This window comes from Panicum hallii, chromosome 1 (genome assembly GCF_002211085.1).
Source record: "Panicum hallii strain FIL2 chromosome 1, PHallii_v3.1, whole genome shotgun sequence".
Classification (NCBI taxonomy): Eukaryota; Viridiplantae; Streptophyta; class Magnoliopsida; order Poales; family Poaceae; genus Panicum; species Panicum hallii.
In genome coordinates, this window is record NC_038042.1 from 59,595,960 (window position 1) to 59,620,418 (window position 24,459).

Sequence of the window (24,459 nt, forward strand, 5' to 3'; positions counted from 1 at the left end):
CTCTCTCCTCTCCTCTCCCCTCCCACCCAGCCCAACTACCCAAGTAGGCAGCTGCAGCTCCAAAGTCAACTCAGATGAAAGAAATGACCCTCAAGAAACAGTGAATGAATACGGGTGTTATCACTGTATTGCTTGCATTGGTTATTCCTCCCCTTGGGTGCTTGGATCCCTTTACATACACAACTCAAATCGATCTCTTTACATGGCGATAGATCATCGTTGTGCAGATCGTCGGTAGGTTCATGGATAGACTGACAGAGCAGAGCTGTTCTAGCCATTTGCTGCGTCCACTGTAACAGCAGGAAGCCGATACTCCTCGGGTTTCAGAGCCACCGCGAAGTCCGGCAGCGCCGGCACCGCCTCATGGATGCTGCAACAACAACCAAACCAACACGGCTGGCTGGCTTAGTATTTTGTCTCAGCTTGCTTGTAACCAACACCAGCAGATCTCTTTACAAAACAAGTAAACACCACCACCTGTCGTTGCTGTAGAGGTCCTTGTTGATGCGAACTTTGCAGGACGAGTCCTTCTGGATCTTGTCATGAAGATACTTCATCGATCCACAAACAGGAGGGCTTCTGCACAAACCAAACGCTAGCTTCGAATTACAATGATGACTCATCAACCAAATAAACAAATACAGGCATGGATCATGGATGGATGGATGGATTGCCGTTGCCTCGAGACAGGAGGTGCTGCATGGAAGGCTTCGGCTACATCTTTGCTCTCCTTGAGCAACTCCTCTGCAGATTGCAATGCAGCGACGGCCATCCTGCGGGATTTCTCCGTGTTGCCTTCGTCAAGGATGAGACCATGATAATAGTACGCCGCAGCCTGTACCAACCATTTCGGTTAATAACTTATAAAAAACTTCACATGTCCTCTTTCCTTCTCACCCGTTTTTACACATAATAATAAAATTGCAAAACTTATCTAGCAACATGACTCCATATGCTTAGTGTCTTACACAAGCATTCAAGTTAAATGCCCATTTTTATTGGTTTAGACACAAGAAAAGTTACAAAAAAGACGTGCATATTATGAAAACAATTCATAAAAAGGTATAATCTTTAAGAAATACGAAAAGGTTGACATCATACTTTTGCTTCGATGTACTTCCAATTCACAAATAGCCTGTGCTTCTCACCCCAGCTATCAATTAGAGGTAAATCCGCCATACTTTCGTGTGCCTGTGGATAAATTTAGAATGATTCTAAACACAAACAACACATATCATAAAAACGGACTGATTCTTAACTTCTTAAAACTGTACGACAATATTGTTCGAGGCATCACACACAAGACAGTAGTACTGACACATCAGCATATAACCTTTGGCACTCTTGTTCTACTGCTAATTAATTAGTTTCAGAGTTTTAGGTAAACATTAGAATCTTAATTATATACATAGATAATGAATTTATTCAGGAGCGAAACAGTTATAAACCAAAACCACGTTACAAGGGAGGTCCAACTAAGTACTTTGGGTAAATTCAGAAGTACTGGTTCAGGGTGACACTAAGATGTCCCATTTTGCCATGCCTATCTTTAGCACTATCTGTATCAGTATACGGAAGAGAACTGAGTCAACTGACAAATAAAAACATCTGAGCACTTCTGATATATCTGGAGCACAGCAAAACAAAAACAATGACAACAATCTATAATACTACCTTTTTTCGATAAGGGAATCTTTATTAATTTTCAAGGTTTTTTACATCGAGTTGATACAAGATCTTGAAAAAACATTCCCCGGCCTCTGCATAACCAGGATACACATAGCCAAAAAAAGCAAGACAATACAAGCATGCTAATGCTATCAATCCGTACCTGCTGCCAGCACTTGACCATCTCACATGCTAACCTCCTTTTCACTGCCAGGGTAGCCTTTGGACTGTCAATTGCCAACCCAAGTTGGACATCAATTGCCTGGCGACAGGACATTTTATGATGTAGACATAATTGGTTAGCATGCATTTTCAGATAACAAAACAAGTAAAATGAGCCACAAAACTAGTGTCTATGCAAGATTTGCATGGTGTGAACGAATGGCATGATAAACTATGAAGTGGACACTTGAACTGATCTTCACATGAATCGTGTGATATCAAGCTATTGCCAGGAAAGATGAACCGAAAAGAAAAGGTTGGCAAAGAGACAAGAGGGGAATACATACTTGACCAAGAGCTTGCATGCAGATCGCTTTCAGGACTCCTTCAGATAAGTCCACAGGGAGACCTTTCCTACACGAAATGGCAGTCAATAACTCCTGCACTAACTACAAAATGGTAAGCCTTCTGCAAGTGGGAAGGCAACTCCACCCACCTATTTTCTGGGGACATCCTAGGAAGAACATGTTGGATAGCACACTCCAAGAACCCAGATGCCTTGAGAAATATTTCAACGGAAGCTCGTTTGTTATCTGAAAAGTGGATGGAATCACAAAGAGTGTAGTTATTCTTATCCAAAAAAAATAATGTAGTTATTATGCTGCAATTGACAAGAACTAGAGTTGCTGAGAATTATAAATGCACCTCCATAGCATTAAAAATGATCTATACATATTTCTGCAACAGTGAGGAATGGATTCTATATTGCAGACCTTCAGATACTTTAGCATGGTATCCCTCAAGCGATGTCTTTGGAAGAAGCAGGGAATTTGCTTGAGATAAACGCAGCATAGCCATCATGTGCAAAACCGACAACACCTCATACCAAGAACTGGGCAATGCCGTCTCCTACTAGCAGAAGCCAGCGAATCAGTACTCTATGATAATGCGAATGCAAAACATACACTGACAGGTGCAATCTAACCAGACCTCGGCATCATCCTCTTGGTTCATCCAAGAAAACTGTATCTTATCTTCCAAGTTGCTCCCTGATAAGCATTGAGCCAACAACGTGAAACAGATTTATTTGATCTGATCCAGAGAAAGATGGGAGAGCAAAGAATACAAGATTTACCCTCTTTCACCAGTCCTAGAAGAACTGGCAAGTACTCTTCCAAAGCTTGCAGAAGATCAGCTGATGTAGATCCTCCTGAAGGCACCACATTCAGAGAGTTAACTATTTCTCTTTTCTCTCGCTCACTCGCATTAGTATCAACTATCAAGCCATCACATAAACCATTGACATACCATGCTGTGTGAAGGTGCGTTTCCTGGGCCTGGTCACTGACAATGCCTCATGAGCAGCCATGACCACTATTCGGCTCCTCAACGCAGCCAAACGTTCGGCCAGCCTCCTCGGGAGGCCATCGCTTAGCGGCTGAGATAGCTCCAAGCTCTCAGGAACTCGCAATCCGGGTATAAACACAGCCACCTCACCTATGTTCCCAGGTCTTCTTCTGATCGCACCAGCATCATTTGGCTTAGAATTGAAGCACCCCATATCCTGCAAGTTTGCAGATTTTTCTTAGGGATTTTTTTCAAAGAAACAGCATATGACCCAACATCGTGTTGTGGAACGCATCACCAGAGCATGAATAATCGGTCAGCTGAAAAAACGAATAATTAAAAAAAACACTAGAGAAGGTAACATGTGTACAAGCATTAGGTTCAAGCTTTGATTAGGTGATTAAAAAAGAATAGTGCTCCTTTCAGTAGAACAAAATAAAATGCAAGGTTACCAGTTATTGAAATCTTAGCACATCACCCAGAGAACACATAGCACATCAAATCAAAAGGATTTTGTTTTTTTTCTGAAAGAAGATCAAATCAGAGTGCCAAACAAGAATGGAGAAGCAGTCACAACAAAGGCATATAGCACTAACAAGAAATGAGTGGCAATAAATTCAAAGATGGACGATACTGTACCAGGGAATACAAGGTGGCACCTCTTGCAGAATCCACTTCAACACATAAGCAAGATCAGCAGTGCAAATGAAATGGGAAAAGGTAAAAAGAAAAGAAACTGAAGAGGCAAACAAGGTGCGGTGATTTAGTCAAATAAATGCCAACCAACAGAGGGAACCAATTAAGTCTCTCACGAGCATCACATCCACATCAAACAGCCAAAGTGGCTGAGAGCTCACGTGCCCGGAGGAGACACGTCAACAATCTCGCAACTAGATTTTTCACTTTATTCCCCCACCTCCTTTGCATGACTGAAAACTCGTGGCCTAATCCTGAAGAAATTAGCATTTTGAACTGTAACTTTGTCTGTATAGTTACCTCTACACCTTCAGGTATTGACTTAATATCTGAAAATATAAAAGAAATCTGATTTTTAAAGTGAAAAGGGGGAAGCAGGGAGAAGGACACCTTTCACTGTGAAGTAAACAGAAGTTTATATTGTCCCGACAGGCAAAATGAAAGCTGAAACTGCAAGCAAACTCGTCGGTTCAATCGTCAAGACTGACTTGAAGAGCTAATTTGAACAGCGCAAGGCGTCGTCTTTTACCTCTACCCATTCGAATTCCCACTAACTAGTAAGTTACTCAGCAGCAAGGCAAAGCACGAGAAGATCGTAAATAAGATCCCAAATCAGCATTCGGTCGCTTTAATCAGAATTTAAGAAACCAAACTAATCGTTGCGGCACGAGAATTCGAACTGCAGACAAGAAGAAATTAACTAAAAACTAACAAGGTTATTACTGACCGTATTGGTTTCAGTGAATCTGAGAAAGGGCCAACGACGGACAATCCAGTAAACAAATTGGGTGGGAGCAGCGCAAGGCACAAAGGATGGATATATTCGGGATAAAATCTATCTGTCTATCGTCGGGGCCCTACCCAACGTTTAAGATTTACTTAGCGTTGGAGGAGCGGGAGAGGCGGACGCTTGGAGCATCTCCAAGAGACTCTTTATGTATTAGGATTCTGGTTAAAAAAATTATCCTCCAACACGCTCTTCAATTGAATATGTAAATATAGACATCTTCTGTTCCCGATTTCTCGCTAGCCAAAGATGAAGAGCGAGAATTGCTCTCTAAACTACGCGTAAGATATAGAAAAGCTGTTGGAGAGTACAAAGATATAGAAAATAATTTTTACTCGGATAACTCTCTAAATGATGATTTGGAGAGAATTTTAGAAAAGCTCCTGGAGACTCTTACCTGCTGCTGCAGTAGAATAGAGAAGGATCCACGACGTCCTCTGGTGATCTCTCTGGTGATGGGGTTGGGTTGCCGCTGCGGCCTGCGGGGAAGGAACAAGAGAGAAAGGGAGGAAGGGTCGGGAACTGGCGCCCAACAAAAATTTGTTTCCAACGTTTTATAGGGAGGCCGGAAGAACACGTGGCTGACAAGTGGACCCCCTCCATTCTACCCTCTTGCTTCACTTCATTTTGGTGTTGCTGTGACATTGCCAGCTTGTGGGAAAAAGTTTTACTGTGCCCATTCTTTTTTATAGAATAATAATATGTATATGTCCAAAAAAAATGTTGTGCACAATGTTGATATATAGGAAAACAGACTTAGCTTGTTGATGTATTATGACGCAAAAAGGTGACAAAAATATCCAATATATAGATGCATGTTAATCCTTGGAAAGAACATGTTGAGCAGCAATAGGTCGAGACGAAATAAAGGTTGCGCATGCACGTCAAGTCTTGTGCGATTCTCTTGTGTTTTCTTGGAAAATAAAACACTCTACTACTGATGAACATTGACTTGCTGGAGTCTCTTTGGAGAGAATCCACATACATGTTTGATGCTTCTTGTTAATTTCTGGACAAGGACGGAGCACATCTTCTTTAATCTTACTCCATCCGTTGTGTAATATAAGGTATCTTAGAAATTCTAAGACAAATTAGAGGAGAGAGAGAAAAGACGCATGTACCCTCCGAAACCTCTTAGTTGTTTCTAAGATTAAGCGGTGAAGGAAGGAATAGAAAAAGATAAGTATGTAACTAAGAGCTAAGAAAAATTAAATGATTTTCTTTAATACTTATCCAAAAGTCCTAGGATGGCTTATATTTGGGTATAAATTTCGAACCTTCCAGTGCCTTACATTTCGGGGCGGAGCGAGTAACTGACAAATAAATTGGTGGTAGTCGTAGTGTATTGCTAGTATAGTTTCTGAAAACATTTTGCAAGTTACTACTAGGTAGTGAAGTGACCATGCATGCATAATGCAATAATTAATGTGTGATCCATATTATTGCAACAAGCACACTGCCCGACGGTATATACCGTTGAGCGCAGATCCCAGCATGGGCATCAGGATAGCTGTTACCCACCTAATGTAGCTAGTATCATCGTAGCTATTTATATGCCACCGGTGTGCGCTTGCTGGGAACAAATTAAAGCAAGTGATAATCCGACCTAGGATTGCGGACGCTTCAAGCTTAATTTGTACTCCTATATAGCTAGAGACAGACAGAGAGTTTGAGTGGGTGCCAGCACACTCTTGACAGTTATTTACGAGTATTTTAACTAGCTTGAAGCTGCTAGTTGCGAGCAGCAGGATGAGACTTGCATTGCGAGGGAAATCAAAGATTGGATTGGATGGATTGCCAAAATTAAAGCAGCCAGTAATAATCAGCAGCTTGCATATATGCATTATTGTATTGTGGAAAAGAAGAACTGAAGAAGCAGGAGATACGTGCATACATACGGAGAGAGAGCACCATGCATGCAGCATGCTCCATCCGTCCCGTGAAAAGTGCAATCCTACGTTTAAAAAAAAAATCCACAAAAAGTGTAATCCTAGAAATTAGATCTCAACTACCTACCTAGTTAAGTGATCAGATTTGATTTGCATGCTAAAACTAACTACATATGGCCAACAAATAAGGGTATTGTAGCCAAGTATACTTGAAGCTTAATTGCTCGCATCTTTATTGGAATCTGAAGGATATTTCCTCAAACAGAAAAGTAAAAGATAGAGGATCCCCATCTCCTTAAAGCAGGCACGGAGATGCTTAAGAAGATGGCGCTGGACTTCCATGCTCAAGTCTAGACGGACACGGACAGGAACATCTCAACCAACCTGATCCAAACGACAGCATCAACGCCGGGAGCCCCCCCTCCTACCCCTTGGCTGCGTAGCAAAAGAAAGTAGCTCTAGTCCTTTTTATCCTTTTGGCTTGTTCTGTATTTGCAGCCCTGTGTGCTGTTGTTCGTCCGTGGGTAAGGGTTAAAAACCCTCTCGTGTTTCTGCCGTGTTCGCGAACTCCCCATGGAAGATGGATCAATTGAAGAGACAGACACCTTGTTAGGCTAGGTTTGGTTACTGCAGTTATAAGTCCCATCACATCAGATGTTTGGATGCTAATTAGAAGTATTAAATATAGATTAATAATAAAATAAATTTTATAATCTCTAGGCTTTTTTCGAGATGAATCTATTAAGTCTAATTAGTCTATAATTAGTCCATGTGATGCTACAGTAAACATATGCTAATTATAGATTAAGTAGATTTGATAGATTCGTCTCGTGAATAAGTCTTAGGCTTATACAATTAGTTTTATAATTAGCTTATGTTTAGCGTTTCTAATTGATATCAAAATATTCGATGTGACAGAATTTATTGTAAATACCTGTAATCCAAGCAGCCCTGCATTGCTATCTCAGATTCTTTGTTTTGCTTCAGATTTCAGGGCTGTTTGGAGTGCCGCCTAATCCGCCACGGCGCGCCACACTTTTTCCGCCGCAGGTGTGGCGGCCGTTTTGAGCGCCACAAGTTAGGCACGTCGTGGTGGGTTAGGCGACACTCCAAACAACCCCTTCATCCATTCATTCATAGTAGCCTCGTGCCTCCAGGAAGGAGAATATGATGACCAGCTCTAGTGCCTGAATGCTGTTTTGCAGGCCGTGTGTGCGCCTGCAGCCGCAGCGAGAAGCCCGGTGTTTGGTTTGCGGTCTGCACCCCATTTCCTGCCCAAGATCTCTTTCTTTTTCGACGGCCCCGAGAGAGCTTCCAGTTCCTTCCCTTCCTTTCCCTTCGCTACGGGACAGAGTGGCGCGGGAGGTCAAAGCTCGGCTCCGGCCTGATTCCGGCGCTTCCCCCCTCCCCTCTGGTGGCCTCGTCGGCGCCGGAGGGGTAGGGGAAGCAGGATCTACCGGGTGTTTATATATATTTAGCTTTAGATATCTATTTAAGGATCCACATAATTCCTCCCATGAAGGTTTCTCATGGTTCCTCGTCAGTATTGGCATCTGCTGCGACGACGGCGAGGCAAAGTTTTTGTTCCTCTTTTTCATCTCCCTTTTCATCTCTGTTAGTTGTGCGCAGAGTTGCATCGTGGGTTGCTTCATCTTGGCGGCCGGCGAGTACCTTTCAAGCGATACGAACAGCGATGAGAGGAGGTGTGTTTTCTACCAACTTGTAAAATAGGGTTGGTTTCTTCTTCCCACCTCTTTCGATGGTTTACTTCCCCTTCAGGTAACTCGTCGCCCGGCGAGTCAGACGTTGTCGGTGCTTGAGGCGTCAGATCCTTTACTCTCCGGCGATGTGATGATGGCCGCCGGCCATCTTACTCGTCCTATTCGTTCAACGGTTACAAGGCGCGCTGGTGTCTCCGATGTGCTGCTCATGGTGCCGCTGAAAGCTTCGTTTCCTTTGTCGGAAAGGTGGTCAGCTTCATTGTGATAGCTCCCATCGTCGGCGACGAGGTTGATCGAAAGAATCTTACAAGGATCTGGATGTAATTTGTTTCTTTTTCAGAATTGTCTTTGTAAGATGGGATGTAAACTATCAGCTTTTATGTGAATGATAAAACCGGCTTCTAGAAAAAAACAAGATCTCTTTCTTTTCAACGATGGAGAGGAGAAAAATCTCTACACGCCGGTGCAGCAGCGGGAGCTAGAAAAAGGTTGATTTCACAGTCAGTCCCAGTCACACGCAAAGTAGAAAAAGGATCACTGTTAAGAATGGCAGGCAGGCAACCGCTAGTTGAAGTTACCACGGCCCGGCCGCCACCACTAGTATCCAACTTGCCAACAACCACCACTCCTCTCCACTCGCTGATCGATCTCATCGCCATGCCACCGCACGCCACCAAGGAGATCGCGCCGCCCACCATGCTGCCGCCGCCGCGTTCCCTGGACGACGCCCTGGCCGCGGCGCGCCCGTTCCTGCGTGGCGAGGAGGACCAGGTGGACCCGGCGCTGCCGGAGCTCGCGGCCGTCCTGCGCGCCGCGGGCGCCGGCGAGTGCTGGCACAAGCACGGCACCTTCCTCGCCCACCTCCTCGACGTCTACCGCATCCTCCGCCTCTGGCGCGCGCCCGACGCCGTCGCGCGCTGCGGCCTCTACCACTCCGCGTACTCCAACTCCTACGTCAACCTCGCCATCTTCCACCCCGACACGGGCCGCGCCCACGTCGCCGGCGTCGTCGGGGCCCCGGCCGAGCGCCTCGTCCACCTCTTCTGCGTCGTCCCGCGCCAGCAGCTCATCCACGACGACCTCCTCTTCCACTACACGGACCACGACCTCGTCGCCGACCTCCAGCGGTCGGAGGCGTCGCTCCAGGACGCGCGACGCGGGGTGTTCCACTTCCACGACGACGAGCCCTGGCGCCGGAAGATCCAACGACTCCTCCCGCCCGCCGGCATCACCGTCAAGCACATCAGGTTTTTTTACACACCCCAACAATCAAGAGAAAATTACGATTATAGGACTCCAAACAATAGGTTTGCAGTTTTGCCATTTATAATATTGACATCGTAAAATTGGGACTATAAACATGTGCCATTTGGTATATTTTTCCTCTTTTCTTTTTTCTTTTCAGATATTTGGCAGGCTGAAATAACCTTCTTCCCCCTCTGTTTTTCACCACGTCTGTTCGTTACTGCTCGCTCGCGTGGAAGGGCAGGCAGGCTGGCTGGCTGCCGTCCGCCGCCGCTGAGCAGGCTGGCTGGCTGGCTGCCACTGCCGCCTGAGCAAGCAGGCTGGATGGGTGCCGTCCGCTGCCGCTGACTGCTGAAAAAAAAAGTGCAGATCATTTTTATGAAAAAAATTCTGGACATTAAAATGAGCGCAAGAAAGTAATCTGGATACGATTATAAGCACAATATTCATGAGTTTATCTCGAAAATCTATGAATTTAGCTTAAACAAGTTCATCTCACGTACTAATTTTGTTCTAAACGAGTTCCATCTCATATCAAATAAAATATGAGTTTACATCTCATCACGAATAAAACCATCACAAATCATAAGCAATACTAAGCCTTTTTTTAGAGTCATCCAATATTAAACCTTCTCTTTGGAGTCATCTTTTTTAACGCAGCCGCAATAGACATCCTCTTATGACTAGCGGCGATGGGTTGTGAAGAGTTGCTCTCTTCTAATAATTTTGCAAGTCCACTGCACAGAAATATGGCATGATAATTAAATATACGCAAATACTTATTATATGGTAAATTTATTATTATTCCTTACCTTCTGGTAATCCTTCCGGAACTATCACGTAGTATTTCTTCTCTAATTGGTCTTTTTGGTGTGCTCAGTTCTTTTGATGCAGCTTTTGTAACATTCTTGCTAGGTTGCTTTCGCTTCCTACAAGTAAAATAGATTTAATTTAAAATAACATTCGGTGATATTCAAATTGTAGATTTCTATCCAATTGAGTCGGCACTGAGTCGGCACTTGGAACTAGCTTGCCTGTGATCCTATTCACCGCACTTTAAGCAAGTCATGGGTTCTCTTTTCATTTTACGTCCCTTTGCATTGGTGGGAGCAACAGCATTGGCACCTACGTTGGCTCCTCCACCTTCGGTTGTACCGTCACCATCTTTAGCATCTTTCTTCTTGTGGTCACCTTCCATAAATCCTTTCAGCCTAAGTTTCCTTCATCTCCCGACCTCTCCTTGCTAGGTGCACTAACAACAAATGGTAGTTCCACATATGGCCATTATATTTTGTCTGTCTACCGTAAGCAACCCTGAACCTATCCACTGAGTAGTACTCATGCACAAATTGTTAAGGTCAAGTCCTCTTTGGCTACTTATAAAGGCCAATACATGTTGACATGGCTTACCAGTGTGCTGCCATTCCAGACAAGTACAAGTCCTTTGATTTAACTTCACAATATGCCTCTCAACTTTCCTGCTATAGTCCCAGACCTCTGCACTCTATTTAGCAGATGGTACACATCTCAAGTGCCCCAAACATCTAGTATTTGCCTTCAGCTGAAGCATAATGGCTGGAAGTATCTATGTAAGTTCTCTTCTCTTATTCCATAATCGTATGATCATTTCTCTAATCTTATCAGCAAGGTCGGCCACAGGTAAGTCTTTATGGTCTCTTATCCAGTTATTGAATGACTCTGCAATATTAATAGTAATGTAGTCCCAATTTTGTGTTGATTCTGCAACTTGTCCTACAATTCCTTAGCCCCAATTTTTGGATTATCTCTAAGGATATCCTAAGCCTTGCTGGCTACCCATTTTTGGGATGGAGTTGTAGTTTTGACCCTCATGATAGAAACACATGCATGGCGATCAACCAAAACTATTACCTGCAAAGCACACAAATAATGAGAACCATATTAATTTTGCAAAAAGAGAGAATTAATAAAAAAACAAATCAAATTATTCACCTCTACGGTGCTTTGCCCTTTATATTTGCTGCCATTTATTTTCCAAGGGCAATCATCACTTGACTTGCAAAAACACCTATATCTCTTCATATCTGACTTCTCTATCCCTAAATCAAACTCCTTAGTGATGGCATAAACTCCTCCATTGTTGGGTAGAGTGTACCAACAACCATTGGTGGGTTGTTCTTATCATATGAAATCACCACCTCACTTGGTACGGCATCACTAGTAGGAATGGCAGCACCATCGTAATCAAAACCCTGTTGATCCATTCGACGATCAAAAATTTCTATAGGTACATTAGTTGTCTCCTCTTCTCTCAAGCCTAAAAGTTCATACATCTGATTTTCACTTATAAGTGCAATTCGACCTTCCTCGTCATGTGTCTCCACTATTTGTAATCTATTCCAATCAACTCCTGCCATATATGTGACATAAAGCAATGAACTAAAGCAACAAATATGCAAGCAGCTGGAACATCAATCAATGGTGAGAAGAAGCAGAGAGAAGTGGGTACCTCCGGACCCCTGGAGAAGGCCACCGGTGGGGATATGCTCGGCGCCCACGGCGATGCGACTAGCGGTGGAACTAGCGGTGGACCTATCGCACTCGAGGGCGGTCGTACACTAGGGCGGTGGAGCTGTCCACCTCGCGAATGGCGCGGCCAGGCCAGGTGCGCCCAGAGCGGCGCCGCCCTTAGCCATGGCGGGCGCGGCCAGGCCGACGCCGGGCGCGGCCAGGGTGCCGCCTTTCTCGGCCATGGCAGGCGCGTCCAAGGCGCCGCCGCCCTCGGCCATGGCGTGGTGCGGCGCGGCGGCGGGCGGGCATGGGGCGCGGGAGCCGGCGGCCGGTGACGGATCGGTGAAAAAACGAGAATACGATGCGTCTACAAGACGGCAAGAAGATCATTTCAGCCCGCCAAATAACTGAAAAGAAAAAAAAAGAGGGAAAATATACCAAATGGTAGTATAATCAAAGGGCATATGTTTGGAGTCTTAATAGATACCAACGTTACAAATGGCAAAACTGCGAAGCACATTATTTGGAGTCCTATAATCGCAATTTTCTCAACAATCAATTATATTGCTTGCTTCTTTCATGAATCATCCTCTCTCACAAACTCGCTTTGCGATGCAGGACAGGGGAGGATGTGGCGCTGTCCAGGCGCATCGCTGCATCGTTCCTCCTCATGACCATGGCAGACTTCAGCGACCAGCTCTTCGACTGGCAGGACCGACTCTTCGACAACGCCAACGGCCGCCTTGAGTTCCGTGGCAACACCTGGACCTCCCTCTGGCCTGGCACCGGCAAGCCAGGCCTCTGGGTCACCTCCATCTCCCGCATGGCCGCACTCTACACCCTCATTGTCCGCGAGGAGGAGATATACATTGCTCAACGAGCACATGCCGCCACCACAGCCCAAGAAGAAGGCAATGACTCCACCAACCGTGACGAGGACATCCACCTGGTGCTCCCACCGGTGTTCGACGGCTGCACCAAAGTGCTCAACGCCCAAGACCAGAAGGTGGCACGAGACCTTTACTGGGAGGCAGTGTGCAATGGCGATGAGGCGTCAGACTGGCACGAAGTGGAGCAGCTCCTCCAGCAGAGCATTGCCAAGAACCCATTTGTAGGAGAACCACACCTGGTGCTTGCACAGGTATACCTTAACATGGAGAGGCACGGTGACGCGCAGATCCAAGCAGAAGAAGGTCTCAAGCTGCTGCTGGAGTGGGGCAGCTGCTGGGACAAGAGAATGCCATGGGAGGGCTGGGTGTCCTGGGGCAGGGCGATGCTCACCAAAGCCAGGGAGAAGGGTTGGCCTCATACCTCATTCGGCATCCTCAGCCTAGGACTTGTCAAGTGATCAGGAGGAGTGCCACTGCTATTATATTCCCCCAAAATAGCTGTCTGTGTCTTGTGTAGGCTGCAGCTGCTGATGCCGATCCATGCACCCAGCATGTTATCTTCTCAGCATATGTGTAGTGTAGTGTAGCACCAACTGTATGAAATAATAAACCCACGGTCAGTCAATGGATATACAGAAAAAGATACGTAGTTTACGAGTTCAAGGATCCAAGTGGTATATGTATGCAACTTTAGGAACATATGTATGGTGCAGTGTACCTACGAAAGAAATGGTACCTACTATGTTACAGTTGGTTGCATTAGCATCACCACAGATAGCACCAGGACGCCAAGTATGAAGCTAACTCGCTTGTATATAGCAAACCAAACCTAGAAAAGCAGCAACCATCTTTGTTTGCAATCTTCTAGCCATGCGCAACTAACATTATCAGTCATATTAGAAACAGCTAGCTAGCGGACGTACTAACACTATACATGTTGATGAATGCAGACATAAAAAGCAAGCACCCAACTTTTCTTGCAGAAACTGAAACAATCAAACAACCACCCATGGAAAATTCCAATAACCAACTGGAGCTTTTACTAAAAGAAACAATATAGATAGCTACATATAGCACCAAGATCTGCTTAACAACAGTAATACATCTAATCTTGGTTCGAAACTCTTGAAGCTTTTCATGAACTATCCTTGTTACTTTTATCAGGAAAGGTTGGGTTTGTAACACATTTATCGCTTTACATGTAAGCACAAACAGAAAGCTGAAACTAATTTCTCTGCAGAAAAAACATAATAAAAGGCCACAATCTTAGTCAGAAAATCGTAGTCATTAACACCCTGTCTTTTATCGCTGCTCGTAGTCATTCACACCCTGTCTTTTACCACTGCTACCAGAAAATGGTTGGATATATTAAAACACATATGACAAGCATCAACAAAAGAGGTTGCAACTAATTTGTCTACAGCAAAACTAACCTAAGAAAGGGCCCAGCATCCTAGTTGGCACTTGGCAGATGTTACAGCCAGTACATGCACCATCATTTTCACTGCTTTCATCAAAAGATCCTGGACGGATTAACACTCCAAGAGATTATAAATTGGCACCCACCCACACTAGTTACTATCAATCATCATCATTCATCACCTACTACAAACCATGTCGACCCAGCAAGGTTTCTGTCCCTCCAGCCTGAAAACCCATGGAAAGGATCTACCATCCCTCCTTGCAGCTGCTCAACCATTCCTTCGTGATGAGCTAGATAAAATTGACCCCGAGCTCCCATCTTTTCTGTCCATCCTACACTCAGCTGGTGCCGGTGAGCGTCACCACAAGAATGGAGCATTCCTAGCTCACCTGCTCAATTTCCATCGCATTATCCAATTGTGGGGTGGGGCTCTTGACATCACTCGGTGTGGCCTTTTCCACTCATCGTATGCCAACTCATATGTCAACATCTCCATCTTTGAATCAACCACAACTCGCGAGCATGTGCAGCAGCTCATTGGTGCACCAGTTGAACGCTTAGTCTTCCTATTTTGCGCTGTCCCACGCCACAAGCTCATTCATGAAGAACTCCATTTCCAATACACTGACGCAGAGCTGGCAAATCACCTAGCTGCCTCCGACATGTCCATCAAGACTGCAAGGGAGACCGGCACATTTGACACATCCGAGCCATGGCGCAAGAAGCTCTGCTCACTTCTTCCACCAAAAGGCATTGAAGCAAGTCACTTCAAAACTGGTGAAACCATATCACTTTCGCGCAGGATTGTAGCACTCTTTATCTTGATGACTATTGCCGACATATGCGACCAGTGCATTGACTACCAAGACAAGCTCTATGCCAACGAGAATGGGCAGCTGGAGTTCAGCGGCGACAACTGGGGTGCTTTGTGGCCAGGAACTTGCAAACCCGGTCTATGGATGAATGCAGCATCAAGGCTATCAGTTCTGTACAATCTCTTATCCTTAGAGATGAAGAGCTTTACATGCAAGAGAGGAACAAAATGGGAGAGACTGTCCGCCTTGACCGAGATGAAGAAATAGAGCTAGTCATCCCACCAGTTTTCAACTACTGCACCAAGGAGCTGGATCCCAATGAGCAAATAGCTGCAAGGGACCTTTACTGGGAGGCCATATGCAGTGACGACAAAAAGGATAGGGACTGGGAGAAAGTGGAGAAGGTCCTCTTGGAGAGTATTAAGAAGAACCCGTTTGTGGGAGAACCACACTTGATTCTTACTTACACAAGTGTATCTCAACATGGAGAGGTACGAAGAGGCAAAGAAGGCGGCGGAGGAAGGACTGAAGTTGTTGCTGGAATGGGGCATTAGCTGGGACAAATGGATGACATGGGAAGTGTGGGTGTCTTGGGGCAGGGTGATGCTGGACAAGGCCAAAGAGAATGAGTGGCCCCACAGCGCAGCAGGCATCACCAAGCTGGGGCTTTGAAATGAGCCATCCTTGATTTTGGGTGCCTATTTCTTTCTTCTTGTTAGTGAAGAACCACCATCTAGCTAGTTCCTGTTCCTCCTAGGTTGGGTCTGATTTTTCTTTTAATAATCTTGAATAATGTAAGGCACCATGTAGCCCATCTTATCTAATACTAGTAAATAAGGAGAGCATCAGTTGCTTGCGCTGCGACAATGCAAGCTCCCTGAAGCAAACGTGGAAATCCTACTACACTACACTACACTACACTACACAGGGGCAATGCTAATTGCTAATTGGTGTGGTGAAGTAGCTAGCTAGCTAGTTACCCGGCCGGAATGAATCCGCGCGGAATGACTCGAGCAGAGAAGCATCGGACGAAATAGGGTGAGGGAATCACCTGCTCCCCCGTTGGTATAAGTCGTGGAGAGGCTCCGCATCTTGTGCGGCGGCCGGGGCCGGCGTCTCGGCGGCGGCGCGCTCGTGAGCTTGGTGTGGCTGAGGGACAGGTTTTTTTTGTTTTCTTTTTTGAGAAAGCTGGGGGACAGATTGGTTGAAAGGAGTAGAGCAGAGAGCAACTGAGCAAGGCAGTAGTAATGGAGAGAGCTGTGAGTTGGCCCACTAGGGCCCATCTTCTTAAGTGGGCCATATGCTTTTGATGTTTTTGTATGATCTGGCCCATGTATTTTCACTCGCGTCTGTCTGTCACCATTTGTGGAGGAGGAGAATACTACAACTATTCTGGACGCTGGCTCTTACTGATGATGGCATGACGATGATGAAGACAAGAGAGGTAGAGGGTGAATGCATATGAAAGGAAACTTTGGATCCGCCGGCAAGCGTATATCATCGATCTTGGCAGCTTGCATGCATGCTGCACTCTCGCTCACTCTCATGTTAGCTAGGGTAGTGTACTACGGCCATGCATCGCTGGCACGCACGCATCTTCATCAGGTACCAAACAACACTCCAAACACCATACGTAAGCTCCAAACTTGACAGGCAAAGCTCACGGCTGAGTCGTCACAGCAGCAGCCTGGGCCCTGGGTACGGTGGTGTCATGCAATGCAATGGACGCTTGCAGTCAGTTTGCATTGCATCGATCACCAATGTACTTGCTAGCTAGCTAGGATGGATGATCGGTGCGTGCCAGTGCCATGACATGATCTCTCCATCGTCGTCGTCAGGTACCAACGACACTGACGACGTACACCTACACCAATTCACCATTATTACCATTTACCATCACCATACCCAGCTGGAGGCCAGGCTCTCCGATCCATCTGAGTATCTGATCCCGCGCGCCTCTCTCTCTCTCTCTCTCTATATATATATATATATAGATCTACCATAGCAAGTAACAAGTAGCTATCTAGCTCGATCATCGATCATGGCGACCATCACCACCACCACCAGCAACGATCATGATGATGAGGTGCAGCTGCAGGTGCTGCTGGCCTCCGCCCGGCCGTTCCTCCGCGGCGAGCTCGAGGCGGCTGACCCGGCGCTGCCGGGGCTCGCCGCCGTCCTGCGCGCCGCGGGCGCCGGCGAGTGCTACCACAAGCACGGCACCTTCCTGGCGCACCTCCTGGACGTGTACCGCATCCTCCGGCTGTGGGGCGTGCCCGACGCCGTGGCGCGCTGCGGCCTCTTCCACTCCTCCTACTCCAACTCGTACGTCAACCTCGCCATCTTCCAGCCCGACACGGGCCGCGCCCACGTCCGCGCCATCGTCGGCGCCCCCGCCGAGCGCCTCGCTCACCTCTTCTGCGTCGTCCCGCGCCACCGTATCATCCACGACGACCTTCTCTTCCACTACACGGACCAGGAGCTCAGGGACCACCTCAAAGCCTCATCATCCTCCTTGGATCAGCTGGATCCCTCAGAGCCAGAGCCAGAGCCAGAGCCAGAGCCGGCATGGCGGCGCAAGCTGCGGTCCCTTTTGCCGGCGGAGGGCGTGGTGGCGAGGCACATCCGGACGGGGGAGCCGGTGGCGCTGTCGCGGCGGGTGCTGGCGGCGTTCCTCCTGATGACGGTGGCGGACTTCAGCGACCAGTACACGGACTACCAGGACGACCTGTTCGGGAACGAGGACGGCCGGCTGGAGTTCGGCGGCGACAACTGGGGCGCGCTGTGGCCGGGCACCGGCAAGCCGGGGCTCTGGGTCAGCGCCATGTCAAGGATGACCGCGCTCTACAACCTCATCGCCAGGGACGACAAGCTGCAGCTCCGTCGTATTGGTGCTGGTGGTGCCGGCAAACACGACGATGACAACGAGGTGGTGGGCGAGCTGGTGATCCCGCCGGTGTTCGAGGGGTGCACCGGCGTGCTGGACCCGGAGGAGCAGAAGGCGGCGAGGGACCTCTACTGGGAGGCCATCACCAGCAGTAACAAGCAGGGACCAGCAGAAGGGTTGCTGCGGGAGAGCATCCGGAAGAACCCCTTCGTGGGGGAGCCGCAGCTGGTGCTGGCGCAGGTGCTCCTGAACGGCGGCAGGTACGAGGAGGCGGCGGCGGCGGCGGCGCGCGGGGTGCGGCTGCTGCTGGAGTGGGGGAGCAGCTGGGACAAGCGCATGTCGTGGGAGGGCTGGGTGTCGTGGGGCAGGCTGATGAGGGACAAGGCACGCCGCCGGGAGTGGCCGCGCACCGCATGGGGAATCATCAACCTCGGACTCGTCGAGGGAGTCGCGAACGCAAACTCTTCCTGACATGATCATCTGTCATCATCTCATGATGATCAAGGATCGATCTACCGGACTACTGAAGTATGCATCCATCAAGGTGATTGTACTACTAGTATATATCTCGCTGAGAGTATGCATGATACTATGGTATGCAGGTAGTAGCAAGGTTCAAAATAGCGGGCCAAGGGGTTTAGCGACTGGACTCTAAAAACAGCTAATAGCGGGCTAAATGAGAGCTATTGCGGCATAATTACACATGAGTTCAAATAGCTGTACACTACCCCAAACAGCTATAGCGGGCTACAGCGGGAGATTTAGAACCTTGGGCAGTACTGGTAGGACTAGTGTAGTATGTATGTATGTATGTCGATCGTACGTACTTTGAGTAGTACTACTACTAGTAGTAATCTGCGTCAATGAAGGAAGGGAATAATGAACTTACTACCCTAATGAATGTCGTCGTTAATCGACGTTGTATAATAATTGGATTCGGTGGATTTGGGCCGTTTTGGTTCCTCCCCGCTCTAAGCACCCGACCGACCCGTGTAACAAACAGGACCAGCAACCAACTAGCAGCCCACAATAACATGGGCCGCCTCTCTTCCTAGTTCCTGCTACCCAGAGTTTTTTTAAAAAAAAAGGGTTTAAAAAAATTAAATTCGAAAAAGAAGTGCCGATTGGCAAAATTTCGGAAAATAGGTACCTCCCGTCCAATCAACTGGCGGGAGGCGTGCGGCCAGGGACCTCCCGCCCATCCAACGGGCGAGAGGTTCCAAAACTATTTCTAGGCCCCTCCCGAGAGCCTTTTCTTATTCACGAAGAGGCCCCTGACGCAGCCGCGGGGGCGTCCGAGGGGCATCCCGCCTCTTGGGCCGGCGGGAGGTCCCCCCCTCCCCCCCCCTCCCCGCGCTATATAAGCCCCCACCTGCCCCTAAATTCCTATTTTATTCAGCAAAAAATAGGAAAAAAAAAGAAAGGGGAGAGAGGAAGAGAGAAGAGGAAGCGGCGAAGCCCTGTTCACATGTCGGTTTGGAGGTATATTCTCATTTTAGTCGTATAATTACTTGAAAATAACTATAATTTAGGAAATATTTCTTAGGGTAGTTATGTTTTGAATAGTTTTTAGTATTTTCAATTGTTTTTAGTATAATTTATATTCTGAATAGTTTAGAATCTGAAAAATATAATCTGGGAATCCCTAAAACTTAGGGTCATTGTGTATTAATATGTAGTATAACTAGTTTATTAATGATTGACAGATATGTCTTCCGAGAAGGGTATTTTCAGTATATATTACGGAGAAGGAAATGTGATTTATGGGTACACAGGAGCTCAAGTTTGAGGTAGCTCCCAAAGACAGAGCACGACGTGGCATGAGACGTCAAACTCTTGTAAAGGAGTGCATCCTCAAGTTTGATGGAACCTGTTGTTGCTCATGCATGAGACCAAAGTTGCTGCACATACCTTGTTCTTATGTAATGGCTGCTTGTGCGGATATTGGACATTCTGTCGATATATATGTTTCCCATTACTTCAAAAAGGAGACAATTGCTAGCACCTGACAGTATAAGATCTATGGGTTCCGTATGGTTGGATTGTTCACTGAGGCAGCGAATCCTGTGATATATATTCCAGACCCGAGAACAGTTCGGGTTAAGAGAGGGCGCCGTCAGACACGGCATATTCGTAATGACATGGATGAGTCAGAGCTCCGTGCGAGAATACAATACTGCAATGCATGTAACAAGAGTGGACACACGTATAAACGTTGTCCGAACAATAATGCTGGGCCTAATTCTGCTGAAGCTGGCCCTACAAGTGATGCTACAGATGGAAGACCTCCGGTTGCATCAAGGAGTGGGAGACGTCGCCGATCGAGTGCTACTACGACATCAGGCATCGTTTAGTTCTAATTTTATTTGAACGTTGTTTGCTCATGTGTAATATTTGCCGCGTTGAGTTTATATCAGATCTAGATGTGTATTTGTAATATTTGCCGCATTGACTTTTAACAGATCATTATGTGTGTTTGTAATTGTAACTGTGACTTGACATTTGTATATTTAAACTTGTTTGTTATCATACTATTTTATTTTTAATGGCTTGATGTATCGTACTATCGTAATATTTGGATTCTACGTTGCAAAATATTATCGCTTAACCATCTTTATATGAGTTCCAGATATCGCTTAACCATCTTTATATGAGTTCCAGATACTGTAATCTTTTTCGTAAAATTGAACTAAATTTTTTATGTATATAAAAGAGTATGGCGAATAAATCTTGTATTTGAAAAAAGTATGAATTTTAAATAGTTTGTAAAACATAAATTCCAATAAAAAATTACAAAAAATAAGCAGGTGGGCACCTCCCGCCCATGCCTCAGGGATCTCTTCGCGAATACGCGAAGAGACCCTCGGGAGGGGCCTGTAAATAGTTTTCGAACCTCCCGCGGGAGATCCCCGGCCCCACGCCTCCCGCTCGTTCATCGGGCGGGAGGTACCCATTTACCGAAATTTTGCCAATCGGCACCCCTTTATCAAATTTAATTTGTTTTTAACCCTTTTGAAAAAAAAAGTCCTACTACCCACGCCAAATACTCAGCAATCAATCCTCCTCAAAAATAAGAAAGCAGTATGCTTATCCATGCCAAAGAGGAGATTAAAGGAAGTAGACCATTCCTAAACAGAAGAGTCTCCACATGATTTGCGTACTTGTCCAAATAATCCGGAACGGCTACTAACTCAGAAAAGAAATATAAGTGTTTTTACCATGACAAGAGCAAGTGCAGCACTAGAACACACACACAGCTGTTACAGTATTATACTGTCTGTTTGTTATATAAGCAAGCAAGATGCACTTCACACAAGATTCAAGAGGGGATTATAGTTTCTTCACTCTTAAAAAAAAAGAGACTAGACAGAGCATCGCAAGCTCATTTTTCGAGGATGTTCTAGCATCTGTCAGTTTGTTTATAGTAGGAGTGCTCCTGCTACCTCATCTCATGCAACTCAGCGACTGGATAACAAAGAAGAAGTTTCCAATTGAAAAATGAGAGCCAAAGCAGCAGTACCACCATTGCCACTTCCCAAGACCAAGAGCACATGGGATGGACGTACTACAAATACTGCCAGTGCAAGAGACAAGGGGGACTGGTACTCTGAGAAGAAGAGAGTTGACCATCGTCACCCCCCCGTGTGAAATTATTTTCCTATCCAAAAGACAACAAGATTTCCTTAAGAAAAGGAGGAGGAGCAGAAGCCTTTTTACAAAAGGGGTGCAGATAAGAGAGGACGGAGAGATCCCCCACTCAAACGCCATTTACAGCAAACAGCAGAGGGCAGGAACAAAATGAAAAAGATGGTGATGATTAAAGGCGGTGACACCAACCAAACCAAACCAAAGCAAGAAACAATCACAGGGACACGATTCCTCCTCATCAAAAGTTGGTTTGCCACCCAGGGCAGATGCATGGCATGACCCACAATGCAAGATTATTATTCCAATTCCTGCAGCACAGCGCACATATACACACACCAGAATTCCAATTGCAATTGCATATCTCATCGATGACAAATCCAGCCCAATCCACCACTAGTACTGCAACACCTCAAAAGCGCTACGATCATACAAAGGTGCGTGGTAATGCCACGGTGTATCATCATACCTAGTACTTGCGACTAAGACAGAGACGCAGCAACCAACAACAACAACAGCAAACCATCTTAGACCATAATGAACAGAAAATATGCCATGGGAAGAGGAAGACGGATGCATTCATGATTTTTCTTCTTCTTCCATCCTTATTTTTGTCCATTAATTCTTGACCTGATCAACAAACGATCCGTACATAGATACATACACATGCATACATACATACATACATACATACATATGACCTGAACTGAGCTACCAACAATTGATGACTAGCAGACTAGTTACTGTTCTCAATCTCCCCAACAAGCAGGTGCAGAAGCAGTATGACTAATCCAATCCAGATAAGAGCACAAAAGGCAACAATCAAAATGACAGCAAGCAGACAGCAGCTCAGCAGAACAAGTGGACAACTTACAGCCAGGGACAGCCTCCTTTGTTTGTTTGTTTGTTTGACTGTTTGTGGTAAGAAAAGGTCTTTTTCCTTTTTTCCTCTTCTTCCCCTCTCTGCTTTGTGAGACACGTTGGAGGGAGGGGGCTGAACTGATGCGCCTGCTGGCTGCTGCAGAGATGGACGACAATTTGACGCCATTTCCCTCGTCCAGCAAAGAGGAAGTTTTCTTCTCTTCTTCTTCTTGGAACAGCTCACCGAGACTACATTTGAGTTTTGACAGCAACACAGCACACTGACTGACTGACTGACTGGCTGGCTGGCTAGAATTTTATCACACGCGCACACCTCCCAATCTCCCATGACCAGGACAAGATTTGCTCCTTGATAAGGAGTAAAAGGACTAGCTGTGGATGCTGCACTGCAACCAGGGGTAGAGTGACACAGAACAAGAGACCTACTACTACTGAGCAAGCGGCTATTCCTTCCTAGGACGAATGGGATCATGGGGTGGGTGAGCTGAGGACATGAGAGCAATTTTGCAGGTGCTCTTGCTCAAGGCCACCCAATTCGGCAACCAAGCTAGCCTAGTAGAGAGGAAATAAATAAACCAGAAGTGAGCTGAGTGACAGTTGTTGCACACACACGGAGAGACACGCAGAGTTGAGCAGCGACGCCAAGCAAAGCAAACCGGAGCAACAAGTCTCGGAATCAAGGAAGAAAACCTAATAAATAAAACCCTAGAGTAGAGGTGGAGATGCATGAGCCGATGGCGGACCCTATCTATGTTCAGCGTGCGCTCTCCTCCTCGGCCCGTCCGGCTGTGGCCGTTGGAGCTGGCCCGCCGGAGAAGGAGGCGAGCAGGTTGAGGTTGCCCTGCGCCATGGGTAGGTAGTTTCCGACCCGGGCTGCGGACGCCTCCCCCGCCATGGCCGGTGTCGCCGCCGCCGCTGCCGCGGCGGCCACCATCATCTCCGGCGCTGCCGCGAAGCTCCAGAGCTGGCCGAAGTCTGCCCGCGCCGGCAGCGCCCAGAATCCCGGGGCGGGGGCTGCGACTGTGGGCTCGGCGTCGGCGTCGTCGCGGACGCGCTTGCCGAGGATGAAGGGCGCGGCGGGCGGTGTGGTCTGGGACGAGGAGGAGGAGCGGAGGGAGGATGGCGAGGAGGTGGAGAAGGAGGCCGGGGTAGTGCCCGTGCCCGTGGCGGCGATGATGGATGGCTCGGCCTGGCGGAGCAGCCACTCGATGGTCTGGCCATCGGACTTGTGGCCGAGCTCGCGGGTGAGCTGGAAGACGCGGGCGGCGCAGATGATGGGCATGCGGATGCGGCGGCCCCGGCCGTCAACCTTGCTGTGGCGGTCCTTGGAGGAGGCCTTGCGGACGGCGAGGGCGTTGCCGTTGGAGGCGGGGACGAGCTGCTTGTCGGCGGCGGCGGCGCCCCCCTCTGCTGGCCTGGTGGTCATCCCCTCCCTCCCTAATTTGGTGCTGGGTGGGGGTGGGGGGTGAGTGCCAGTGGTGTGGTGTGGTGTGGTGGGACTGGCTGTCTGGCTGGCTGACTGACTTGGTGGTGGTGGCGACTGACTGGTGGTAGAGCCGTAGGGGTGGAAGAAGAGCTCCGCTTCTCTCTGGGCGAATGATTGAGGAGGCTGGAGGCCACAGCCCACAGCCAAGGCAGCCAGCCAGCCACTGAGGTGAGGTGAGGAAGAGGGGGAGCAGGCAGGCAGGCAGGCAGGCGGACGGGACGGCACATGGCCGCGGTGGTGGGGACCACCCCTACGCCTCGCCTCGCGTCTTCCAGGCCAGCGTGCGTGGATGACGGATGGGCCCCGTGGAAAGGATGGCCCGGATGTCAGGGAGATGGTTTCGCTCGGGTTGGTGGTATTTTCCAGGCAGGAGATGGACCCTGATTGCAAGACGGAGGGAGGGAATACCGATGACCTCCAACTCCA

At 47.4% G+C, this 24,459-nt stretch overlaps 4 protein-coding genes and 1 pseudogene across 6 annotated transcripts; 3 read left to right on the forward strand and 2 right to left on the reverse strand.

Annotated features, from left to right (window-relative positions):
• Positions 1-90: 90 nt before the first annotated feature.
• On the reverse strand, positions 91-5,181 carry LOC112893553. 3 transcript variants are annotated; one of them, XM_025960957.1, is made up of 13 exons: positions 5,058-5,177; positions 3,817-4,127; positions 3,139-3,394; positions 2,966-3,040; positions 2,821-2,879; positions 2,604-2,739; positions 2,327-2,423; positions 2,178-2,244; positions 1,832-1,930; positions 1,102-1,191; positions 681-835; positions 478-579; positions 91-370 (listed from the first exon to the last, which is right to left on the reverse strand). In XM_025960957.1, exons 3-13 carry the CDS (start codon positions 3,389-3,391, stop codon positions 271-273), a joined length of 1,233 nt encoding a protein of 410 aa, XP_025816742.1. In that variant the 5' UTR covers positions 3,392-3,394; positions 3,817-4,127; positions 5,058-5,177; the 3' UTR covers positions 91-270. The 3 variants fall into 3 exon arrangements, with proteins under 3 accessions (XP_025816742.1, XP_025816751.1, XP_025816733.1); XM_025960966.1 differs by lacking the exon at positions 3,817-4,127 and adding an exon at positions 4,174-4,202 and having other exon boundaries at positions 5,058-5,136; XM_025960948.1 differs by lacking the exon at positions 3,817-4,127 and having other exon boundaries at positions 5,058-5,181.
• Positions 5,182-8,822: 3,641 nt separating this feature from the next.
• LOC112883131 lies at positions 8,823-13,651 on the forward strand. The gene is made up of 2 exons (XM_025948368.1): positions 8,823-9,517; positions 12,624-13,651. The coding sequence occupies exons 1-2, from the start codon at positions 8,928-8,930 to the stop codon at positions 13,351-13,353; spliced, it is 1,320 nt and encodes a 439-aa protein (XP_025804153.1). The 5' UTR covers positions 8,823-8,927; the 3' UTR covers positions 13,354-13,651.
• A 490-nt stretch (positions 13,652-14,141) lies between these two features.
• On the forward strand, positions 14,142-15,957 carry LOC112883136 (annotated as a pseudogene).
• A 1,217-nt stretch (positions 15,958-17,174) lies between these two features.
• On the forward strand, positions 17,175-18,659 carry LOC112899215. Its single transcript, XM_025967595.1, has one exon. It carries the CDS (start codon positions 17,175-17,177, stop codon positions 18,489-18,491), a length of 1,317 nt encoding a protein of 438 aa, XP_025823380.1. The 3' UTR covers positions 18,492-18,659.
• Positions 18,660-22,205: 3,546 nt separating this feature from the next.
• On the reverse strand, positions 22,206-24,205 carry LOC112891481 (transcription factor TCP7-like). The gene has a single exon (XM_025958367.1). The coding sequence runs from the start codon at positions 23,971-23,973 to the stop codon at positions 23,302-23,304; it is 672 nt and encodes a 223-aa protein (XP_025814152.1). The 5' UTR covers positions 23,974-24,205; the 3' UTR covers positions 22,206-23,301.
• Positions 24,206-24,459: the final 254 nt, after the last annotated feature.